The sequence below is a fragment of the Danio rerio genome, chromosome 1 (assembly GCF_052040795.2).
Source record: "Danio rerio strain M-AB ecotype USA chromosome 1, GRCz13ab, whole genome shotgun sequence".
NCBI lineage: Eukaryota > Metazoa > Chordata > Actinopteri > Cypriniformes > Danionidae > Danio > Danio rerio.
In genome coordinates this window covers 55,029,554-55,052,092 of record NC_141021.1, presented here as the reverse complement: position 1 = coordinate 55,052,092, position 22,539 = coordinate 55,029,554, and the positions used below count along the sequence as shown (strand labels likewise).

General features: G+C 35.7%; 1 protein-coding gene across 50 annotated transcripts in view; it reads right to left on the bottom strand.

Annotated features, from left to right (window-relative positions):
- The window catches only part of tacr3l (tachykinin receptor 3-like), a 59,720-nt gene that overhangs the window by 15,836 nt on the left and 21,345 nt on the right, over nucleotides 1-22,539 (bottom strand). For 32 of the 50 annotated variants that reach the window (XM_087235894.1, XM_087235897.1, XM_087235895.1 and 29 more), the window contains 4 exons: nucleotides 15,559-15,747; nucleotides 14,975-15,125; nucleotides 3,918-4,114; nucleotides 99-3,340 (listed from right to left, as the gene is read on the bottom strand). In XM_087235894.1, coding sequence (XP_087092020.1) covers nucleotides 3,058-3,340; nucleotides 3,918-4,114; nucleotides 14,975-15,125; nucleotides 15,559-15,747 — 820 coding nt within the window. In that variant the 3' untranslated portion in view covers nucleotides 99-3,057. Of the gene's footprint in view, nucleotides 1-98; nucleotides 3,341-3,917; nucleotides 4,115-14,974; nucleotides 15,126-15,558; nucleotides 15,748-20,344; nucleotides 20,713-22,539 lie in introns of those variants that run through there. The other 18 variants (XR_015475780.1, XR_015475792.1, XR_015475790.1 and 15 more) reach the window with 3 other exon arrangements.

Genomic DNA, 22,539 nt, shown 5'->3' with positions numbered 1-22,539 from the left:
TGATAATCTTATCAGGTAGAGTTTGTTAGCTAAAACGTCGCCACATGTCGAGCCAGTTGTTCATGCTAATATTGGTTTGAATAAATCAAACATTGTGATTCTCAAAGAACAGGACTGACTTTAATTAATCTTTGTTAACATTCAACATCAAAACATTGTGTCCATACAAGCATTATGAGTTTGCCATATATAGCTTTAGATCAAAACATGAGGCTAAGTCAAAGCAAGTGTTAAAAGCTTGAAACCATCAATGCATTTAAAACTGGAAGCGAGCTATACTTTTTTACTGCGATTTTCTTGGATTGTCTCATAAAAGTTAACACCGTTTGCACATTATTTACAATACAGTCCATAGCACATGGTGTGAACACCATAAATACAGCACAATGAACGAATACATTCATTGGATCTTATTTACAAAACATGGGCAGAACCGAGCTTTCTGTATCAATCTATGTGAGGATACTTTTATGATAAAGCTCGTTATTGTAGTTATTTTGGATGCCTCTTTCATGCTTTACACATGATTTTACCACCTGGCTGAAGGTATGTTGACTTAGATGTGTTATTAAGTTTTACATTCAGTTAAATCACTCTATATTATTATAGACATCATTTAATACAGACAGATAAGTGATGGGTATGCTTTGAATGCACACAATGTCAATCTTAATGCATGATATATTTATATAGATATCTGTCAAAATACACATCAATCTGGATATACTTGAACTTACTATCCATGTCTGACTCTGCTGAGATGAATGAACCAAAAGCATTATGAATTTCAGCATCATTTTAGCAGTATCCAACAGCCTAGACTTTTTATCACACTAAAATTGATCAAATATGCCAAAAGCAATTTTTATACCCAAGATGATCGTGCAATATATAGATGTCTGCCAGAGGATTATAATAATAAATAATAATAATAATGTAACTGTGACTTATCTCAAATTCAAAGTGTTTTTTTGTGTGTTTATTTTTACAATTCAGACTTTTTTTTTTCTTACAGTTCAGTAAATAAGTCAGAATTTAGAGTTTTACATATATATCATTCATTTATTCATTTTCTTTTCAGCTTAGTTTCTTTATTAAACTGGGGTCGCCACAGTGGAATGAACCGCCAACTTATCCAGCATATGTTTTACGTAGCGGATGCCCTTCCAGCTGCAACCCATAACGTAGAAACACCCATACACTCTCATTCACACTCATACACTATGGACAATTTAGTTTATTCAATTCACCTATAGCGCATGTGTTTGGACCGTGTGGGAAACTGGAGCACCCGGAGGAAACTCACGCCAACATGGGGAGAACATGCAAACTCCACACAGAAATGCTAACTGATCCAGCGGAGACTTGAACCAGCGACCGCCATATATAATATACAGGGTTCATACAAAATTTTTACTACTAAACTACTTTTCCATGACTTTTCCAGGACTTTCAAGTAAATTTTCATGACCTAATATTTCATATAATGTCTACATATACGTGGTAAATGATAAAAAAAGAGATGCATGTTGAAAGTTATTACACCATATTATAAAACATCTAACTATTTAGTTTAAATTAATCTTTATATCTATGTAAAATGTATTTAGATAATGCTCACACAGCAGTAATAATGTAAGAGCATGTGTTTAACCATGGACAGAAAATAAGTAAAGACAACTAACCTATATTTAAGTATACAGACATGTTAAACTATTTTCCATGACTTTTCTAAACTTTTGGGTTTTTCAGTTTTTCCAAAACTTTTCCAGGCCTGGAAAATGCTAAGTCAAAATTCCATGACTTTTCCAGGTTTTTCATGACCGTATGAACCCTGAATATAAACACATATATAATATAAACACATACACTACGGCCAATTTAGTTTACTGAATTCACAGCACAGCATCTTTACCAGATTCGAATTTTGCTTTTACTCCGCCCCCGAAGCCCCAGCTGGCTCACTTTGGCCCAAGGTATTTGGCGGGCTGAAAAGGCTGGCCGCTGGCCCTGAGGACACCCAGCTTTGGGCTGATCAGGCCCTGGAAGAGACTGTGGAAATTTGACTGGCCCTGGCCCGCACTGGCTTGCTCTAGCCGCGACAGCGGAAAAGCAGCTATTCACACACACTACGGCCAATTTTTTTTACCCAATTCACCTATAGCGCATGTCTTTGGACTCTGGGGGAAACTTTGTGCTATAGATGAATTGGGTAAACAAAGTTGGCTGTAGTGCATGAGTATGTGTGTGAATGAGTGTGTATGGGTGTTTCCCAGCACTGGGTTGCGGCTGGAAGGGCATCCGCTGCGTAAAACATATTCTGAAATAGTTGGCGGTTCATTCAACTGTGGCGACCTCTAAAGTAGAGACTAAGCCGAAGGAAAATTAATGAATGAGATGTTAATCTGTGAAAAAAAATAAAAATGTGGACTTTAAATAAAAGTTTGGACTTTAAATTTGGAAAATTTGGACATTTAGTTTCTATTCCTTGCCACTAAAAAAATTATTCAAAGATTATTCCTTGGATTTACTAAATTCTTTTAAGTTAAGAGGTTGTAAACAATTTATTTGGGTTGAATTTAAAGAAACAAATTAAATTTAACATTATTAAGCTTAATTTGTTTGATTAAATTCAACCCATATAAATTATTAGCAACAATTTTGCAGACATCATTTTTTTCAGTGTGGATGAAACAGCTTCAATGGCAACGTGATGAGGTTTGAGCCTGCAGTTTAGCATAATATTTTGAGCATTGCAAAAAGTGTATATTGTCATGCAACAATCAGATCCAAAGTAGGATTTTTCCTTTCCTTTTTTGTTTTGGAATAGAAATATTGCAGTGTTTATTATAAACAATCTATCCATGCACATTTTTAAAATATTGATAAATGCATGTGCCCTCATCATATTTAATAAAAAAATATGCAGCATTTTGTAGCATGCTTTAAAGTTCTCCACTTGGAGGCAGTGTAACCTCATCACGCTGCAGCTTTGAGTCTCAATGCACACTTAAATGCATTTTTAGAATATGCTTTAATTCTATAATCATGCACTCTTCAGCTGAGCTGCTCTGTTGCGAACGCTTGATCTCTATTAAGACAGAGTTTCGTGGCTGGTGTGTTTTCGTCTCTGACCTCCACCAGACATTGGGATTTGGTGCTCTTCCGCTGACTGCGTCGTGGGTCCTCACCATGGAGGCTGGTGTCGACGCGGGACAGGGTGCACATGCTGCTCTGGTTGCGTGGATGGAGCCGGGTGGGACGGAGTTCCAGTTCGTCATAGCTGGACACCTGAATGAAGGGACACCACCTGAAGGCCCGCTTGAAGCCCGCGCGAAATCTGGAGGATTGGAATTAATGATTTCCTTAATGTAATTAAGTTCATCTTTTTTTTTTTTCATTAGTTTATTTATTTTAGTTTTTTTCTTTTTCATAGGATATGTTTGTTTTTAACTAATAAATTTAATTTCATTTTGAGGGGATAGTGGGAAAATAAGAAAATCAAGACAGTTTGTAATTCTTATTCTGCATTTTATACTAATATATATGGTCTTGTTAATACCAATAATAATAAAAACAAGTTAATTTAAGAATGTCGCGAATAATATTTATAATTTAATATATTTTAACATTTAATTAAATATATATTTATCTTTTATATTTTACATTTAATCAAACTTAAATTAAGTCACTCGTTCATCCTTTCATAACAATATATATATATATATATATATATATATATATATATATATATATATATATATATATATATATATATTAATATGACACAAAAATGTTATTTTTAAATATAAATAAATAATATATATATATGAATTCAGGGCTAATCTGAACCGATGGTACTTTTAATAATATTTATAGTATTTTCTAATATTTATTTGCACCATTAGTGTTATTACCTGCCATTCAGACAGCAGTAAATGATGGGGTTGTACATGGTGGAGCTCATGGCCAGCCACAGCACAGACAGATACACCTGCTGGATGGACTTCCACTTGTTCAGGCGTTTGTTCAGGCCTGTTACGATGAAATAGATGTGATACGGCAACCAGCAGAGGGCGAAAGTCACCACCACCACGATCATCATCTTCACCACCTAAGGACAGACAAAATGAGCATCAGCAGTCACAACACCAAGCATATGTGAGCAAAACAAGAGTTTCTGTCCTGGAACAAAACAGCATCAGGGAAAGCCATGGTTCAGCTCGTGTAAACATTTTGGTGGTGTGATTGTGGCCTCCATCTGCCAACTCAAAGCCATCTGCTTCCACTGTTCAGTGAACAAAAACTAAGACCGGAAAACTTATTTAATGAATACCAGAATTTGATTCAAGTAATAATTCTGCAACCTGGACTGAAAAAAGATCAGTTTCTTTATTTTTATAAAGTGAATATACCTATTGTAACTTTGAATTACTAAATTAAAACTGTTAACTTATTTTTTTATAATTATGTACAGTACATTTTATATTTAGCAAATTTTACTGTTTATAATGTAATGGGTTTACTCACTTTCGTTTAAAATAGTTAACTAAGCCCATTAAAAGCAATGAAAAGTAAAGTCAAATAATTACTTAAAAGCACTGGGTTTACTCACTTTCTTAAGCAAAATCAACTAATTGCCTTTAAAAGCATAGGGTTTACTCACTTTCAACTAATTGCTTTAAAAAGCAAAGGGTTTACTTACTTTCTTAAGGAAAGTCAACTAATCCCTTTAAAAGCACTGGGTTTACTCACTTTCAATTCAATTCAATTCAGCTTTATTTGTATAGCGCTTTTAAATTGTAGATTGTGTCAAAGCAGCTTCACATAAATGGTCATAGTAACTGGAACAGTGTGGTTCAGTAACTGGAACAGTGTGGTTCAGGTTTTAGTGTTTAAGTTCAGTTCAGTTCAGTTTAGCTCAGTTCAGTGTGATTTAATCATTACTGAGAGTTCAAACACTGAAGAGCAAATTTATCGATGCGTAGCTCTACCAATCCTGAACCATGCGAGGCAGTGGCGACAGCGGAGAGGGAAAAAAAACTTCACCTGATGGGAGTGAAGAAAAAAAACCTTGAGAGAACCAGACTCAGTTGGGCACGACCATTTTAATTTCTCCGCTGGCCAAAAGTAAAGCTTTCTTAAGCAAAGTCAGCTAATTGTTATTAAAAACACTGGGTTTACTCACTTTTAATTAATCACTTTTAAAAGCACTGGGTTTACTCTGCTTCTTAAGTAAAGTCAACCAATCACTATAAAACCACTGGGTTTACTCACCTTTTTCAAGTAAAGTAACTAATCTCTTTAAAATCACTGAGTTTAAAAAAGTAATCATTTTATAATCGGTCAAGTAATCGCTTTAAAAGCACTGGGTTTACTCTGCTTCTTAAATAAAGTCAACTAATCTCTTTAAAAGCACTGGGTTTACTCACCTTTTTAAAGTGAAGTCAACTAATCGCTTTAAAAGCACTGGCTTTAACCCACTTTTAAAGTAAAGTCAACTGATCACTTTAAAAGCACTGGGCTTCCTTTTTAAAGTCAAGTAATCAGTTTAAAATCACTATGTTTACTTTGCTTCTTAAGTAAAGTCAACTGATCGCTTTAAAAGCACTGGGCCTACTTTTTAAAAAAAGAAAAGTCAACTAATCTCTATAAAAGCCCTGGCTTTAACCCACTTTCAAAGTAAACAAAAAAAGTCAACTAATTACTTTTAAAGTAAATTCAACTAATAGCTTTAAAAGCAAAGGGTTTCCTCACTTTTATAAAGAAATTCAACTAATCTCTATAAAAGCACTGGCTTTAACCCACTTTTAAGTAAAGTCAAGTAATCACTTTAAAAGCAGTGGATTTACCCACTTTTAAAGTAAAGTCAATTAATCACTTTAAAGGCAACAGGTTTACTAACTTTAAGTAAAGTCAACTAACAACATTAAAACCACTGGATTTACTAGAGTTTTTAAGTAAAGTCAACTAATCCCTTTAAAAAGAATGTGTATCTCATTTCTGTGTTAATCATTTTTAAAACACTGGGTGTACTCACATTCTTAAAGTAAAGTCAACTAATCACATTAAAAGAAATGGGTTTAACTCACCATTTTTTAAATAAATTCAACTAGCTGCATTAAAAGGAATGGGTTTACCCACTTTTTTAAAAGTAAAGTTGATCAAACACTTTAAAAGCAATAGTTTACTAACATCTTTGAGGTAAAATCAAATAGTTTTAAAAGCAACAAGTTTACTCACTTTTTTAAAAATGAAAGTCAACTAATCACTTTAAAAGGGTTTACTCACTTTTAAAGTCAAGAAAGTGCTTTACAACCAAGAGGTTTAATAACTTTTTAAAGTCAACAAATTGCTTTTAAAGCAATGAGTTTATCCACTTTTAAGTCAACTAATCGCTTATAAAACATGTTTATTCATGACAACATTTTTAAAGTTAATAGTTACTTAAAAAACAACAGATTTTATACCTTTTAAAAATAAAGCAAACTAAAGCCAAGCTTTTTCACAGTGTGCCTGATTTGCTAACTATATCCCACAAACTTAAATATTGTGACATTTTATCAGCCATTTAACACAGCTTTAACACATTATATAAAGTACCATAGAAATAAAGGGACTTCACTTGATTTAGCAAGCTCCTGGACCAGTCATCAGGCATGTGAGTCAACCTCAGTTTAGAGTCCTGGTAGTTTTTCATCACTAAAGTGCATGAGGAATCTGCTTTGTGCCAAAAAGTATTATTAGTATATTTAATATGTAAATGGTACCACAGGATGATTCTGTTTTGATTTGTTGTCTCTGGCAGAATGAAGCGTATTGCTCAGGGGTGCAGGAGTCATTCATTCTTGTTAGGCTAAATCCCACACAGCCTGACGTCTGACTAGAAGCATCTGCTCCGCATTGCAGCACATTTTTCAACGAGATGTCACCGTACCAGAGATGCTGGAGAAATTTCTATAGCACTTGATCATGTCAAAGCAGCTTCACAGAGATGAATGGGCAAACAAATGGTCAAGTACAACGCTTCAGCAATATAAAACAGGTTCAGTAAATCAAGAGTTTCTGCAGAAATGTGAAACCACATGAGGATCTCATGAGGAAACAATAATTTTACATAGAAAAGTGGCTCATTTGTACAAATTCATATTTTATATGTACAAAAATGTAAGATTTTTAAGGCTTATCCCCAAGTACCACCCATAATCCTACCTCTCATTGGGGGATGTGCAAATAATACTAAAATGTATGAACGAGATCAAAGAAATGAATACAAATTTCCCACTAGATAAAAGAATAACGAATTGCCATGAGATTGTATTGGAAATGTTGGTTTTCACTTCAAAGTTTGCAATTAAATGGTAGAACAGCTCTGATGACCTCGACTAGGCAATCCAAAGGCAAAAGTGGCAAAAAAAAAAACTAAAATCCATCAAGTAGCCTCTGGTCAAGTGAATGAATTAGAGCTGCGGTTTAGCCAAGCATGATGGGTTGTATAGGAGCCGCCACTGTTCGCCAGAGGCCACGGCCTGCTGTTATTCACCATGTCGGGGAGGGAACTGGGTTCTGTGGTGCTCATAAACCAGCTGTTGCCAACCAACAGGGGACTGAAACACTGTCATGTAGTGTGACTTGGGGACTATTAAACAGGTTGAAGACCAAACAGCAATGTAATTTTTTTCTTTCAAGGCCTTTAAGTTTTATTTACCTCAGAATAACAATTTGGTTTTGGAAACCTTTCTTTGTTTTTGAGGGGTTTTCACATTTTTTAATGCTATAAGACAGTGAAGATTTGACAGGAAAGTGTACGGAGTAAATTAGAAATTAGTAATTAAAACTATTATCCCACATTGCAAAATTTCTCTGGCCCAGATCTGGCCCACACAATCAGCTTTTGCTTGGCCCACATGCCGCAGTGAATTACGGGACATGATTGGACCAAGTCTGGGTTCCATACAAGAGCCAAACATGGACCATATCTGGGCTAAGTCTTAGCCAAGTTAATAACCCATAACTGAGCCTGAACTGGGCCAGATATGTTGATGTGTGAAATTTTCTCTTTACTCAAAAATAATTTTAATGTATTTTAAAAATGGGTCAAGATGGACCAAATTTAAGTGGCCCACATATAAATATTTAACATCTGGGTCAAATACTACATTTGATATCTGGCCCAAGTCTTGTGTGCCACCTTGAAGACGGTGCTACCTCTGCCAAACCAGGGGCATGTTTGGCCCACATGCTGTATGCCAGTGCTGGAAGAATGCCAGCTGTGCCAGCTTCATGCCAAATCTGGGCCAGAATTCTTTGCTACCTGAGATGTTTATACATGCATAAAAATCCTCTCTATGTTAGACAGAAGTTGGGAAAAATATAAAAGAACAAACATTTAAGAAAAGGGCTGATAAAAGCTAATAAAAAACTTCAACTATATATGTAACCCACCAGTCCTACTGCACCCAACCTACGCTGAACTGGGATCCAGCCAGCAAGTTTTCCTTTGTTACACTAAGCTCCCTAAACCCTATTCCCATCCCTGACAAGTAGGGTTGGGCCGATAGACGATGCCATCGTCCATCGCTAATGGCCAATAGACAACACGATGCTGAGCCGGCATCATCGATCCTCCGCACCGCCCCCGTTGCAAACCCGCTCGCAAAAAATACCCTCTTAGGCCCTGTGTACTCTAATACGTCTTAGTATTAAAATGGCATTTTAGTACGAAAATGATCCACATCCACACTGTGTTTTACCTAGCATTTCTAAACAGCCCTCCGTCCACTGAAAATGCACATCACGTGACCACACACACACAGCCACACACTGTCATGCGCTTGTCTGAGCTCCAAAGAGCAGTGCGCGTCAGACAGTTTATCAAGGATGTACCGCTGGATCGCGTCTCACTATAGTTGTTAAACGTGATATTTAATTAATCTTGTCTCTATCTCACGACTCTTCGGTCGTTTGACTCTATCAGGTAACGTGTCACAGCATCAGTACACTGCTTCAGTCTTTCACTTTTACACTTGCACTTAGTAATTTTAGTGAAAACCTCAGATACTGTTGGTTGTGCACCTTTTTAACCAATCAACCTCCCACAGTAAAGGTGATTGACAAGTGGTAATTTGTGTGCAACTTTATTTATTTATTTATGATTTGTTTATGGGTAAAACAAAAACCATGCGGGTCAGGTAGTTGAAACGGTAGGCTACAAATAATTAATTTGTTATGAATTAATTAATTATTCATAAATAATTAATTCACCTCCACCTATGACGACAATGCCATCGTCCATTGCGATGGTTCACATTAGACATCGTACGATGCCTAATTGGTCGACATTGCCCAACCCTACGGACAAGCCCCCAAATGTAACCCACTGGGCCTACGGCACCCAACCCATGCTGAGCAGGTATTAAACCAGCGATTCTATCCATGGGAGTCGGTTGCTCTAACAAAGAGGCTAAAGACCATGGCCTCTAGCGTCTGTGATTATAGCACCTTTAGAGGTCAGAAGAGTGAGGTTTACCTGCATAGCAATTCGCTAGCTGGCTTACGTTACACTCACCCCACTAAACTCCACTCCCATCCCGGACGAGCCCCCAAGTGTAACCCACTGGGCCTACAGTACCCAACCTGTGCTGAGCAGGGATTGAACCAGCGATTATTTGCATGGGAGTCATTTGCTCTAACAAGGAGGTTAAAGACAATGGCCTCTAGCGTCTGTCACTAGAGCACCTTTAGAGATCAGAAGAGTGAGGTTTACCTAAATAGTACTCTGCTAGCTGGCCTCTGTTATATAGACTTATAATGTCAAAAATATGTTTTTGTCCGCATTCAAGTGGCGATAAAAGACATGAAGTCAAAATAAACTGCTTTTTTGTTTAGAAGCAGAGGATTGGTTCTTTTTTTTAAAATATAATATGGTCATTTCATATATTCATAGCAGAAAATATTCTGAGAGTCATCAAATTTAGGTGAAAATGATAAAAAAATGCTGGCAGTGGTTTGCAACTTAAATAAAAATGCTGGCAGGGAGAGTTAATTTTGTTTTGTTGTTTATTTTGTCATTAAAGTTACATTAACCTTCTTTCCCTATAATTAAACGTTGTCGAAACCCAATTAACTAATTTAACATCACTTCTGATCAGACTGAAGAAAACGCATCTTAAAAGCAGGTTTAAATGGGGTTCCTGAGTGTGTGCCTATAACATCACATCAGAGATCTCAGGCTGTAGCTTGAACGTTTGGATTGCATCAAACACTCGCGCCTGCACTTCATCTTCCCCATTTGTTTTTGAAAGGTAAACACTTTATAAACTGGCACCTCCGTTGTTAACGTTAACATTTTCCAGCCATTAATCCATCGGAACCACCATACAACCATCCTTCATGCTCTCAGACAAAAAGGGTCCTCGGCTCACTTTAGCGCGTAACAACCTCAGAAAAGTCATTCACAAATTCTCATTAATTTGCGCATAATTTGACACGGACCTGTTGGAAAAGACAAAGAAACGCCATCCGTCTTTGATCAAGGAACACTTTCATTTGCACCTTGTCTGTAAAAAAGAGACAAGAGTTTTGTATGCTGAAGAAAGACTAGCTTAGTTTAATGAGTAACGGAACGCTGAGGATAATTGCTGATTGACAGTTACACAAAGCGGAGAAAGGTTAGCAATGACGTAACCAGTACCAGCAATACAATGAGCTGAAGTGTCAGAGAACCTGCCCTTTCTATGCCAGTCTCACATGGGTTTCGCTAAGGTTTGTTAAGGTTGAGAACGAAGTGTATAAATGCCTTTCAATCAGTATGAAAGCACAGTGTCTTTCAGGATGGCAGGTGAACATGACCTGTCAAGAAGGTACAGCTAATTTTCGGCTACTCATGTGTTGACTGAACTGACGCAATACAGATTTCATCATCCTATTCAACGGTGTTCACGACTCTGTTCGGCTCTGTTCACATAAAACTTTTGTAAAAATGTTGCATTTATCCTGTCACAAAATGAGTCACGTTGTGTTCTTATTATTTTATTATAAAAGATTGATAACATTTCTTCCAAAAAAATGTCCTTTAGAGCATTTTTTACTTGCTGATGCTGATCAGAATGACAAATGTTTTCCTTTGTACAGGTTTTTATACTAAATACTGATGTCATATTCACTTGGAATACTTTACAAAAAAGGTGGTAAATGTATATGTATTTATTAACATGTGTAAACAATAAACAATACCTTTATTACAGTGTTCATTAATCTTTGTTAACATCAGTTAATGGAAATAAAGTTGTTCATTGTTAGGTTTTTTTTTAACTCAAAGTGCATTAACTAATGTTAGCAAGCACAATTTTGGATTTTAATAATGCATTAGTGCAGGGCCGGAGTGGGACTCCTTTTCAGCCCTGGAGTTTCAAGCCATAGACCGGCCCACTTCAGCTCAAGACTGACTATATTAAATTACGTCATTTCCAATTCAGTTTCTAATGACACGATCACGTCTTTTTCAAGGAAACAGCTGCTTTAGAACTTCAAATGTTTTTCATAAATATGAGAACATTAAAGGGTAGCTAAATCTCCGGAACTGTTCTTTAAAACATCACAATGTCCTTTCCTGCAATATCTGTATATTCTGTGGAAAATTCTTTATAGATATCCAGTCCTTTGTAACGGTGGTCCCACAAAAATAAAAATAAAATATGTACACCTACATAAGTAACCCAAACAGTATTATATGTCTTATTAAATAAATAAATAAATAATAATAATAAAAATTTACTCAGCTGAGGTTTAAACTGGGGTCCACGGTGTCTTAACACAACTTGCTGACCACTGACCCACTGTTATGCTGATAGGTTTGGAAGAAAAAATAAGTATTGAACTGTTATCTACAAAACTCTTTTAACCACAGTATTATTTTCTATTGATGGCTTAATCTTTTTCTCCGCTTTTTACATTTCTGATCAAGTTATGCCAGATTTATTAATGAATCATCTGATTTAAATTAAGCAGGTGTAACATTCGTTAATATTAATTATTCAAATTCTTATTTTCAATAAGGTGCCGCTGTTTGGGGTTGAATGATAGTTACATCATCATTAACCTGCAGGCTGCATTTCTCACGGGGCTGCGAGAAAATAAATAAAAAGAGCGGAGCTGAGGCAAAATAATGAATAAAAGAGTGAGGCTATGGTCAAATCAATAAATAAATGAAAAAAAGTGTGACTGCTGAGAGTGCAAGCAGTTAGGGACACCGGCCCTCCCAGCCAAAAAAACGGACCGGCCCACCGGGAATTCTCCCAGTCCTCCCGATTAGCCAATCCGGGCCTGCAATAGTGGTTTCAAGCAATTTTAATCTACTAGAACTTCTATGTTAAGCTGCTTTGACAATCTACATTGTAAAAGTGCTACAGAAATAAAGATGTATAGAACTGAATTAGTAAATGTTGAACTATGATTAATAAATGCTGTACAAAATCAATCATACTTAATTCATGTTTGTAAATTATTTTAAATCTTACCCATAATTCTTCTAGTATAAAACATTGTATTTGTGTCCAAATTTTATGTATGAAAACATAAAACAAAAATACAAAAAAGTGTATGTTTTATATAATATATTATATTTTAGAGTAGTTTAGAGATTATTATAAAAAGTAAGAATTATTCATAAATCCTAAATGTAAAAGAAAATCCTCTTTTTAGATTAGAATTTACATTTTTAATCTAATATATTGCAATTAAGATTTATTTGATTTCATGAGTTTCATGCTAATGGTCTAAACCAGGGGTGGGCAAACTCTTTCCTGGAGGGCCGGTGTCCTGCACATTTAGCTCCAACTCTAATCAAACACACCTGCTTATAGATTTCTAGTGATCCTGAAGACACAGATTAGCATGTTCAGGTGTGTTTGATTACTGTTGGAGCTAAACTATGCAGGACATCGGCCCTCCAGGACCGAGTTTGCCCATCCCAAATGGAATCAATAATTTATGCTAAGCTAAGCTAAAAGTGCTCTCGCCAGACCTAGAAATCGACTGAATGGAATCAAAATAGGTATATTTCAGCTGTTATTGTTTTTTATAAAATTATTACACTTTCTTCTTACTTTTATTCCAGATATTTATATACAGGAGAGAAAGTTGACCAGAGAGTGCAATAATTTTCCAGTTTAAAGCTTGACTCTGCTGTGGTTACATCGTTTTCTATGAGACTGATGAAAAATTAAAAGTTGCTAATGAGCTAGATGCTAATGGTCTAATCCGATTCAATTATTTATGCTAAGCTAGGCTAATAGTGCTTCCGCCAGACCCGGAGATGAGCTGAATGGATTCAAAAAAGGTCTATCTCAACTGTTTTTGTTTAGCAGAAAATAACTAGTTTACTTTCTTCTTTCATTTTATTTCTTACATTTATATACAGAAGAGAAAGTTGACCAGAGTTTTGATGATTTTTTATTTTAAAGCTTGACTATTCTGTAGTTGGAAAATGAAAAGTTGCTAATAGTGGTGAGCCAAAGAACAGTGAAGTCATACGTTTGCAAATCTCAGGACTGAATCTACTCTATGTACTTACTGCCACCTGTATTGAAGAATCTCACGGTTTTGTTTTATCAGTTTGAGATTTTTTCCACAGATTAAGGTCATGTCTGGTTTATCTGAGCTTTTCGCTCACGTGGAACGGTCATGGGTCCCTCTAGGACAATTTTGTTGTACCAAAACGGTTCGTATTAATGATTGTGATCTCTGTGTGTAATCCAGGACTTGTTTTTGATGCAGAGATTAGGGAATCGTTTCGAATAGGACTGCAGGATTACGCTGGATTAAAGCACTTTTCTTTACACAGAGTCACTTTTCTGAGCCCATTGATTCTTTTGAAGAATGAACGTGATAAGAACGTGATAATTGGCTGGAGGTTGGATTGTACCAGTTTTTTTTACCTGGCAAAGTAAAAGGTAATAGGAATATCTTTTTTAAATGATGGGGAAATTGATATCTTGTTCGCAAAGGAACTCAAATTCAGGAAAAAAAATCCTACATTATTTCAGTCCATTATGCCCTGTTTTTTTAACCATTTTCATAGGGTAAAATTATTGTACTGTTTATTTATAATTACATTCATTAATATGAATCACTGTTTTGAATGAACTGTTATTGGTATATTTTTTGAAATGATTTATTTTTTTATTTAATTTAAGAATTAGCTCCTATTTTAGTTTTAGCACTTCAATATATTTTATTTTTATTAATTTGGCGTGGAGATATTTTTCACTTTTAAACTTGCCTTTTTAATCTAGTAGATTCAATTTAGGTTTATTTAATTTCATGATTAAGAAAAAAAATACAAGTTTTAAAAAGTGGCAGAGAAAGTTGATATTACTATAATTTTTTATTGAAAATCTGAATTAGATTTTATTAGATATTACATGCTTTCTGTTTTCAACTGAAGTTATTATTAATTTAATAATTCATTTGTATTTTAGTTTTGGCACTTCAATAAACTTTATTTCATTTATTTACGTTTTTTACATTTGTAAACTTGCCTTTATAATCTTGCATATCGTGTTGCAGATTTATCTGATTTCATGATTAAGACAAACTATATATTTATTATGATGTGTTCACATCAGACGCGACACAAGGGAATAAATCAGGCTATTTGCATGCAAATATCGTATGACATTAGTGTTTTAAATTCGCTGTATTCAAGTCAAATTCACTTCACAATAGAAGTGGATTCACGTCATGTAATTGTTTCCTGCAATTGCAACTTAATTACAATTACACCTTAATTGTTTTTGTTCAATCCACTTAAATTTGGTAAAAACAAAACAAAACAAATGTTAACTTAATTTCTTCATGTTGTCCCAACACAAATCGGTTGTGTGGAACCCAGCATTTTTTTGTGTATGTAGTCTCAAACACATATTTTTGACTAAACCATGCATCAAATTTTAAAATTAGTACATCCTCTTACCTTCCTCTTAGCACGTAGCTGTCCAACATAATTGTCCGACGAGTCTCCAGGAATCTCTCCTCCCCAAAGTGTAACCCCGACTATAGTGTAGGTGATGCCCATCACCACTAGGGGCAGCATGTAGACCAGCACCGTCACTATGATGTGATACCTGCACAGGTGTGAAGCCAACAAAAACAAGTTGTAAAAAAAAGTGCCCCAAAAAATGATAACGCCAAGTAGCTAATGCTTAGGGTTGGATATTTAGACAATCAATTAGGATGGCGAGTCTGTTTACTCTTCTCACACACCATTTGGTCACTGGTAAACAGGTAATGTGTTTGGTTTTCGGCGTTTCTCGCCTCACTGCCAGATGGCACTTAGTGTAAAGAAAGATAGCAGAAAATGTAAAGCCAGAAAGAGCAATACCAATATTTGAGTGGAAGTACATGCTGTTCATAAATCACAATCAAGCAGAAGAAACGCCAATCAAGCATTGAGAAATTCATCAGAGAAAAACCTCGCATCTGGCTTCTGAATCCTCAGCGAAATCCACCTTATTAGTGATTGATTTGGGGCTTTTTGCAGGGGAATAAATGTCTTACATGAATGAATCCTCAGCCGGTCTTGGCCAGGCGACGTAGCAAATGGTTCTGCGAGGCATGGTTCTCGTGGTGGAGTAGAAACACAGCGGGAAAGCCAAAATCACTGCCAGTGCCCAAATACAGACAATCACCACTTTAGTAGCCGTGGCTGACAGACGAGGCTTCAGAGGATGTATTATGGCCATGTACCTGCAAAAATGGTGAGATGTTAAGTTAGACTTTGAGCGACAGGTATTTTAAAGAATGCACAGAAAAGATGTCTTATAAAGACCAAACTTTAATAATTGCATTTTCCCCTTCATAGATAAGACGTTCTCATATGCTGTTTACACTTTGAGCTATTTACAGTGCACAATATTTGAACATGAAAATGTAGTTTCGTTTTTTTAACACCCTGAACTCATTATTATTCCCATTCAAAAGGGTTAAGTTGCATTAATAGAGTATTGCCGGCTGTTTTACAGATCTAAGATATTTTTCCATCCACCTATTTTAGGATTATCACATAAAAAATGTGCAAGATGAGCATACATTTTGAAAATACACATAAAAAACATAAGTGAGTAGGATAAACTTTGTAATTGATAAGAAAAAATGTGCATAAACTATATGGAAACACTTTCCCCTTAAAATTACACCATAATTTACTCACACTCCTGGCACATCCATGCTATAATAATGATGTTGTAATATTGGCCATATTTCAAACTTTTAAAATCTGTCATAAAACTAACTCAAATGCCACAAGAATCATATATTTCACAAATAAACACACACACACACACACACACATATATATATCAGGAGTTTAAACTGATATGGCTTTAAAATGCATGTAGATTCTTAGTTTGTTGCTGTCGAAGAGACTGAGACACAAGCCGTAAAGGCCCACTCTTTTCCCCTCATTTGCATTTAAAGAGACAGAAAAAAACAGTGATTTGCTTCACCCAAAAATTAACATGATGTTTTAAAACATGATCTGTAGGGCTTTAACTTTTCAAACACAACGTTCTAGGAATACTCAAGTGTTATATAAAAACAAGAAATGTTTACAGATCACATAGAGTTTTTGCTCTAAGGCACCTAAAATGAATGCTTATGTTTAATAATGTTAAAATAATTTTTCTTTATAGAATTATGTAACGACAGAATAATTAAATCTATGATGCAATACGTTATCAGTATATCATTCATTTTTATTCGTTTTAACCATTAGCATGAAAATGCACAATTATTTGCAGCTGCAGATTACTGAACAACCACTGGTGTCACTAATAATATGCACTATCACTGGCCAATTAATTAGGAACACCTTACTAGAAACAGGTTGGACCCCCTTTTGCCTTCGGCACTGCCGTAATCCTTCATGGCAGAGATTCAACAAGGTACTGGGAAAGTCCTCAGAGATTTTGCTCCATGTTGACATGATAGCATCACGCAGTTGCTGCAGATTTGTCGGCTGTACATTTATGATGCCAATCTCCCGTTCCACCACATCCCAAAGATGCTCTATTGGATTGAGCTCTGGTGACTGTGGAGGCCATTTGAGTACAGTGAACTCATTGTCATGTTTAAGAAACCAGTCTGAGATGATTCGTGTTTTATGACATGGCAAGTTATCCTGCTGGAAGTAGCCATCAGAAGAGGGGTACACTGTGGTCATAAAGGGATGGACATGGTCAGCAACAATACTCAGGTAGGCTGGGGCATTGACACGATGCTCAATTGGTACTAATGGACCCAAAGTGTGCCAAGAAAATCGTTTTGAGGCAGCAGATCGTCTTGACCATGTCTACATGCCTAAATGCATTGAGTTGGCTGAATAGAAATTTGAGTTAACTAGCAGTTGGACAGGTGTACCTAATAAAGTGGCCGGTGAGTGTATAACCCATGTAAAATAGATAACAGATCATAACAAATATTAAGCCTGATTCATATTGTTTAATTTTATCTTAATGATCTCTGAAGAACTTTAGAGCATTCTCAGAATGAAGTACTTCTAATATACAATAGTTTATTGGAAAATGTTTCTGTTGCATTTTTTTGTCTGATTTCTAGTTCAAATATCTAAAAATTCTTAAATCAAGAAACATTATTTAGACAAGTAAAAAGCACTGTTTTGTTTTCAGAAATATGTCAAAATTATAGGGGTTAAGCAAACAAAATAATCTGCCAATGGGGTAAGCAAAATAGTCTTGTTTTTGCTTTAAAATATGACCCTTTATCTTACTTAATCACATCATTTTTACGTAATCACTTAATTATTTCTGAGAACAAGACAATATTCGTTATTTGTCTGGAAAATACATCTACATTTAAGAATCTTTAGATATCTGGACTAGAAACAAGACAAAAGAAAGCATTTTTTGCAGTGTATAGGAAGCATTTCAAACACCAATATTGGATTCTCCTACGTTTGTATGGTGTTAAATGAATGCTAATACGATTACAACAATTTAGTCCGTAAGACTCTGCGTCCTGTATGCTTCCTCAAATCAAAGTGTAACAAATGTGAGCGATTAATTTGAATAATCTGAGGTGTAACCTTTTGCTAATGGGAATGAATAGGTGAGCTAGCATATGTACATGAACACTTGCGCATGTGAAAGATTAGGAAGCAATGTTCTCCGGCTCCTGCACAGTCACAGACTGAGCTTGTAATCTTTTAATGAAGGAAAAGCCCCCCAATGCTCTGGATCCTGCTGATCTGTATCAAAGATCTCAGCTCATTAGATGCATTTATTTCCAACGGGATGTTATGAACTTTGCCTGTGTAATTCTGAAAATGGACAGGTTAACAGAATGAAGATAAAGAGATGTTTTGATGTTGCCATATATCGCTGCAGCTCACCTACAGGAAATGAAAGTTGCTCTTTTTCATTGCAGCTAAATGACAGAGGGATCAAATGGATGACGCTCGATTTATGAGCTCCCCCCGAGGAGGCTATGGATGGACATGCAGGAGGAAGGAAGTCTATGCTGGTGGTCCTTAAAAATCTGTTCCTCTCTATGTGCTTTTCAAGCCCAGCTGGTCAATTTTTCATTCATCACTAGATCAACAGGGTTCCCACACCTTCTGAACAATGAATTCTCATGACATTTTAAATCTTTAATGACACTTTATATAATTTCCTATTAAAAGAAAAATAAGTTGGCATTATAGTTCTGAATATTCAGCAGCAAAGATTTAACATACAGTCAAGCCTGAAATTATTCATAACCCTGGCAAATTCTGACCTAAAATTTTTGTTTGAATGTAAATAAAAACTGAAAAATATAATTTATTTCACAATGATGCTCTTGTACATCGTCTTAATATCTTATGGGAGAAGCCTGTGTCATTTTAGGTAAAAAAGAACTTGCTGGTCGAATAAAAGTTTATACTTTAACCTCCCAAGGTACTTTTTTTTACATGCATTTTTTTTATTTCTCTTTGCTATTTGGGCTTATTGGAACCTAATTAGAATAAAAACCTAAGTATCATCTTTTGATATGATTTACTTTTAGAAAAGAATTATGTCCATCCATATATGTTGACTCGTGGTCCGAATTTACATAAAACACTTTTTCCTGTTTTGTAATGCTCATTTAACATAGAAATTTGTTTAACATGCTTATCATAATTGATTATCAGAGAGTAAAAACAACATTTTCTCTCCCATTTGGACAGTTAAAAATAGTGTTTGGGACATTTCATATGCTGCAAAACAGTTGCAGGATGACACTGTATGTCTTTAACAAAATATAAAACATTCAGAGTATTTTAAATAGCCAATTAAGAGCTAAAATGTGCTGTCCACGTATTGTGGACACTCAAGTTCTAGAAGGTTAAGTCAGAATTTGTCAGGGGTATGAATATTTTCGGCCTTAACTGTATATTAATGATTTGACGGTGTTGATATTGCTATTTAACATGAAAATTAAATCAAAAGTGAATTCTGTCATCACTTACTCCCCCTTTACATATTTTAAACTTGAGTTTCTTACTTCTGTCAAACACAAAAGAAGCTATTTTGAAGAATGCTGAAAACCGGCAACCATTGACTTTCATAGTATGTGTTTTTTCTTCTATTAAAGTCAATGGTTACATATATTTTTTAGCTTTCTTCAAAATAGCTTCTGTTGTGTTCAACAAAATTAAGAAACACTTTAAGGTTTGAAACCACTTGAGGTAAAGTATAAGTGAGTAAAATTTTTTTTTTTTTGGTGAACTGTCCCTTTAAGGAACAGGGCAAGTCACTTTAGAGTCTGGTTTACATATTGTAGTGTATGTTAATAGAAAGACCACCAAACAAGTTAATTTGAATGATTTATTGATTTTTTTTTGTTTTTAAATAAAGACAATGCATTTACAGATATGCTAAAATTCATTCTATATATATATATATAGCCAACTTTGTCAACTAAAATAGTCCATTTTACAATAAAACTAAAAGGTACGTAATAGGTCTGACTAAAAATTGTACATGTCAACACAACCTCTCCTTTAATTTAGCAGTACAGACTGACTGTACCAGCACACAATTACATGTCGCTTTCAGGATATATTTGTTCCCTATTATTTTGCACATTTTTATTGAAAAGTGAGACTCAAATCAATAATTGTCAATAATTTAGAAGGGCTCTTAATTCTGACCTCAACTGTATATATATATAATTTTTTTTTAAAGATTAAACATTTTGACATGCCCTTGCAAATCCAGACTCAATGATACCATCCTAAGCACTGAATAATGCATGATCAAAATCTTTTAGCAATAATTAAGAGCCATATAAAGAGGGTCACCTGTCGACTGCAATCGCTGTCATGGAGTAAATGCTGGCAAACACGGCGGTCACAGGGAAGAAGTTGTGGAACTTGCAGTAAACCTCTCCGAAGTACCACTCTCCGTGCGTGGCGTAAATGAAGTTGATGAGCGTGTTGAAGGCGGCCATGGACGCGTCGGAAAACGCCAGGTTGAGCAAAAAATAGTTGGTGACGGTGCGCATCCGTTTATGGGCCAAAATGATCCAAATAACAATGAGGTTTCCGAACACGGCGACCGCGAGCACCGAGCTGTAAGCGACCGACCAGACGGCGACCCGCCACGGCGGCTGCACGAACTGATTTGTGAAATTACGCGTCACATTTGAGCCGCTCTGAGGACCAGCCATGGTAGATTTAACCGTGAAATCCTTCTTAAAATGTTAGGCTTTGGTTCTGGGACATTTAAAAACGCTTCTGTGGTATCTAGTAGCTATAGATCTGGCACGTCCTCGCGCGCATCGCTCCATCCAAAGTGTCCAAAATAGCGGTGACGCGCAGTCATGTCTCATGTATGACGGACGTCTGGAGATGCTGCTGCTCCGGCCACATGTTGCTTCGCGAATGAACAGGGAGACAGGGACAGGAGATTTACAATGGACTTGAAATAGCATCAGTTGTCATAGATGCGTCAAAACAATTCCAATGTGAAAAGACTTTTGAACAACATGAACATGAGTCATTCATTGCATTTCAGAATGTAAATAAGATGTGCACTTATATGTGACTATACTGCAATTAAAGCAAAATAGTTTGGTCTATGATTGTTCAGTGTGGACTACCAGCTCTAAAAACAAAGTATAATCCAGCTTCAGTTCCAAATCTTTCACATGTAAACATGACATTCATTCAGTTTTTTATTTTGGTGGAAAATAATTGGCAAATATTCAATTTCCTTTGGCTTAGTCCCTGATTTATCAGAAGTTGCCACAGCCGAATGAACCGCCAACTATTCCGGCATATGTTTTATACAGTGAATCCCATTGCAGCCGTAACCTAGCCCTGGGAATAATTAGTAACTATTAAAGATGAATTACAGCCTGATTATTTCGAGGACATTAAATAAAAATCTCAGCTGGCCACATTTTAATTCAAGAATGAAAATGAAGACAGAAACAAGTAAGATTTACAATGGACTTAAAATAGTTACACTTCAAGATGCGTCAAAACAATTTCAATGTGAAACAACTGTTCAACAACACAAACATGAGATGTGCACTTGTATGTATCTACTGCAACTAAAGCAATAATGAAAAACAGTTAAAAATAAAAGTGATTTGGTCCATGATTGTTCAATGTGATCTATCAGCTTCAGTTCGAAATCTTCCACATGTAAGAATCGCATATATCCATTGTTTTTTCGAAAGACATGCGCTATGGGAGAATTGAATGAACTAAATTGACAGTAGTGTATGAGTGTGTGTGAGTGTGTATGGATGTTTCCCAGTACTGGGTTGCGGCTGGAAGAGTATGCACTGCATAAAACTTATGTTGAAATAGTTGGCGGTTCATAGATGGCAACGCCTAATACAAGGGGGTTAATAAATGCGTGAAATATTATAGTTTTATATTAGCCAAATATTCATTGAAATTGTTATGATGTTTAAAATATTATTTAAGCTCATGGATAATTTGTAAAGAGAGTGTTTAAATAGTTTAGATAGTGACTGATTTATGGTGTTTTGACATTCTTCTGTATGTGAATAAAAGCATGCAGGCTATGCTGAGTGAAGCGTGTGTCGCTGTCTAGCTGCTATAAACTGTAATTGGCAGACGAGTTGCTCTGTGATGCCTCCCTACATTAATGCACAATCTTTGAAGTCCATCTTAAAATGCCAGTGAAGTGTCAGAAGTCTTGAACTTGTTCAAAAGCTTCTTGTAGTATATGTTACTTCTTCTCAAATGAGCAGTGTTCACTGTCCATAACTGTCTTGTCACAAAATTCCACAATGATCTTTGTCTGTGGGCTGACAGACGACGCAAAACAGACTAGTGTGATGCGAATTTAAATTCAGCGCAAGATGAGCATCTTGTACAACATTTGAATATCAGTGACAAACTATTGAGGTGGCTCAGTAGTTAGCACTGTCGCCTCACAGCAAGAGGATCGCTGGCTGGGCCAGTTGGCATTTTAATCTGAGTTTTGAATGTTCTCCCCATGTTGGCGTGGGTTTCCT